Source organism: Babylonia areolata, chromosome 13 (genome assembly GCF_041734735.1).
Source record: "Babylonia areolata isolate BAREFJ2019XMU chromosome 13, ASM4173473v1, whole genome shotgun sequence".
In the NCBI taxonomy this organism is placed as follows: domain Eukaryota; kingdom Metazoa; phylum Mollusca; class Gastropoda; order Neogastropoda; family Buccinidae; genus Babylonia; species Babylonia areolata.
In genome coordinates, this window is record NC_134888.1 from 34683928 (window position 1) to 34686221 (window position 2294).

General features: G+C 60.5%; 1 protein-coding gene across 1 annotated transcript; it reads left to right on the forward strand.

The window, feature by feature from the left end:
* The first annotated feature begins 438 nt into the window (after window positions 1–438).
* Window positions 439–1991, forward strand: LOC143288912 (transcription factor Sox-3-A-like). The gene has a single exon (XM_076597581.1). It carries the CDS (start codon window positions 561–563, stop codon window positions 1956–1958), a length of 1398 nt encoding a protein of 465 aa, XP_076453696.1. The 5' UTR covers window positions 439–560; the 3' UTR covers window positions 1959–1991.
* Window positions 1992–2294: the final 303 nt, after the last annotated feature.

Consider the following 2294-nt stretch of genomic DNA (forward strand, 5'->3'; position numbering starts at 1 on the left):
TGTGTGTGTGTGTATGTGTGTGTGTGTATCTATCTATCTATCTATCTATCTATCTATCTATCTATCTATCTATATATATATATATATATATATATATATATATATATTTGTGTGTGTGTGTGTGTGTGTGTATCTGTTCGTGCGTGAGTGAGTAAGTGCGAATCGTGCACGACCAGAAGCGGAAGAAAGAAAGAAAGAAAGCATCACTCAAAACAAACTCTAAACATTTTTTTCTTTTCTTTTTTCCTGTCCCCAGGTTTGGCTCTACCCACACACCCACAGAACAAGAAACCAAGGAATCAGTCGGCCACCAACCTCTGAGCTCCTGAGATCCAGGGAGTGGCGGGTAGCAGCAGCAGCAGCAGCAGCAGCAGCAGCCAGTAGAAAGTGAACAGCCTCCTCTCCAGATCTCCTCTCTCCAATTTTAGCACCCTAGAGTCTCCCACCCAACCGCCACCACGACGACCACGGCGGCCGCCAACCTGTCTCCGGACGGGTCCTACTACCACCCCAGCTACGCCCGCCAGTTCGTTACGTCGCAGCAGAGGTCGCCCGTGGCCATGGACTACTACAAGCAGACGCTGGACTACAACAAGTCCCTGGACTACAAGGCGCCGCTGGACTACAAGCAGTCGCTGGACTACAAGCCCACGCTGGACTACAGCAAGCAGGCGCACGAGTACAGCAAGCAGGCGCACGAGTACAGCAAGCAGGCGCACGAGTACGGCAAGCAGGCGCACAGCCAGGAGCTGCACTACAGCCACGGGGGCAAGATGTCGCCCAAGGGCATGATGGACACGGACATCAAGCCGCAGATGACCCCCCAGCAGCATCACCAGCACCAGCAGCAGCACACGCCCCCCTCCGCCGCCAACCACCTGCCCCCCTCCTCCCTGGCCCAGAGCCAGGGCCACTCCCCGCACCACCCCCACTCGGGCAGCGACCTGTCGGGCAGCACCACGCCCAACGGCTCGGCCGGGGGAGGCGCCGGGGGAGGGGCCGGCGGGGGCGCGGGCGGGGGCGGCAACGGCTCTGGAGGCAGCAGCAACAACAACAACGCCAAGAACCTTGACGCCAGCCGGGTCAAGCGGCCCATGAACGCCTTCATGGTGTGGTCCCGGGGCCAGCGCCGCAAGATGGCGCAGGAGAACCCCAAGATGCACAACTCGGAGATCTCCAAGCGGCTGGGCGCCGAGTGGAAGCTGCTGACGGACGCGGAGAAGCGGCCTTTCATCGACGAGGCCAAGCGGCTGAGAGCCATCCACATGAAGGAACACCCAGACTACAAGTACCGACCGCGCCGCAAGACCAAGACCCTGATGAAGAAGGACAAGTACTCTCTCCCCGGCATGACCCCGGCCATGGCGCAGGGCGTGCGCGACCCGGCCTCCATGTACCCCTCGCACATGAACGGCTACGGCATGAACGGCTACCACCACATGATGTCCGACCCCAACGCCTACCACCAGCACATGGCCAGCGCCCAGATGGGTCTGAGCCAGTACGGCTACATGGCCCCGCAGATGCAGAGCCAGATGACCACGGGGTCCTACATGAACGGCAGCTCCTCCTACTCAGCCTCCATGGCGCAGATGTCGCCCTACGGGCCCATGCCGGGCCAGACCCCCGGCCAGCACTCCTCCCAGGGCTCGGCCGCAGCCGTTGCCGCCGCCGCCTCCATCAAGCGTGAGAGCGGCACGCCGCAGGGCAGCGGGGGGCCCGGGGGACTGACGCCGGCGCACCAGGGGGCCGGGAAGGGCTACCCAGAGGCGGACCTGCGGCAGATGATCAGCATGTACCTGCCGCCCGGCACGGAGGGCTCCCAGGACATGACGCACGCCGCACTCCTGGCCGCCCAGCACCAGCACCAACGCATGCAGTCGCAGTACGCCAGCTCTCTGGCGCAGCAGGCCGCGGACGCTGGCAGCACTAACACCGTGCCGCTCTCGCACATGTAGTGGTGGTGGTGGTTGTTTAGCAGCAGCAGAAGTAGTAGCAGTGACGCTTTTTTTTCGTTTTTTTTTTTTTTTCTTTATTTTTTTTTTAATTTTTTATTTTTATTTTTTGGGGCCATCCTCCCGCCTACTGGCTCCCGGCTCCCCCCTCCCCCCACAACACCCATCCCCCCTCTCCTCTTTCCCCATTAACGTCCCCACCCCACCCCCGCCTGTCAACCCCCCCCCCCCCCCCTCCTCCCATCTCCCACCCTTGTCCTTCATCCCCGTTCTCCACCTGTGACCGCGAAGCCATGATGACGATGATGGGAATGATGATGATGACGATGATGTGGTGTA

Excerpts from the sequence above, each read along its gene's own strand:
- LOC143288912 (XM_076597581.1), top strand. The coding sequence starts at position 561 with ATGGACTACTACAAGCAGACGCTGGACTACAACAAGTCCCTGGACTAC.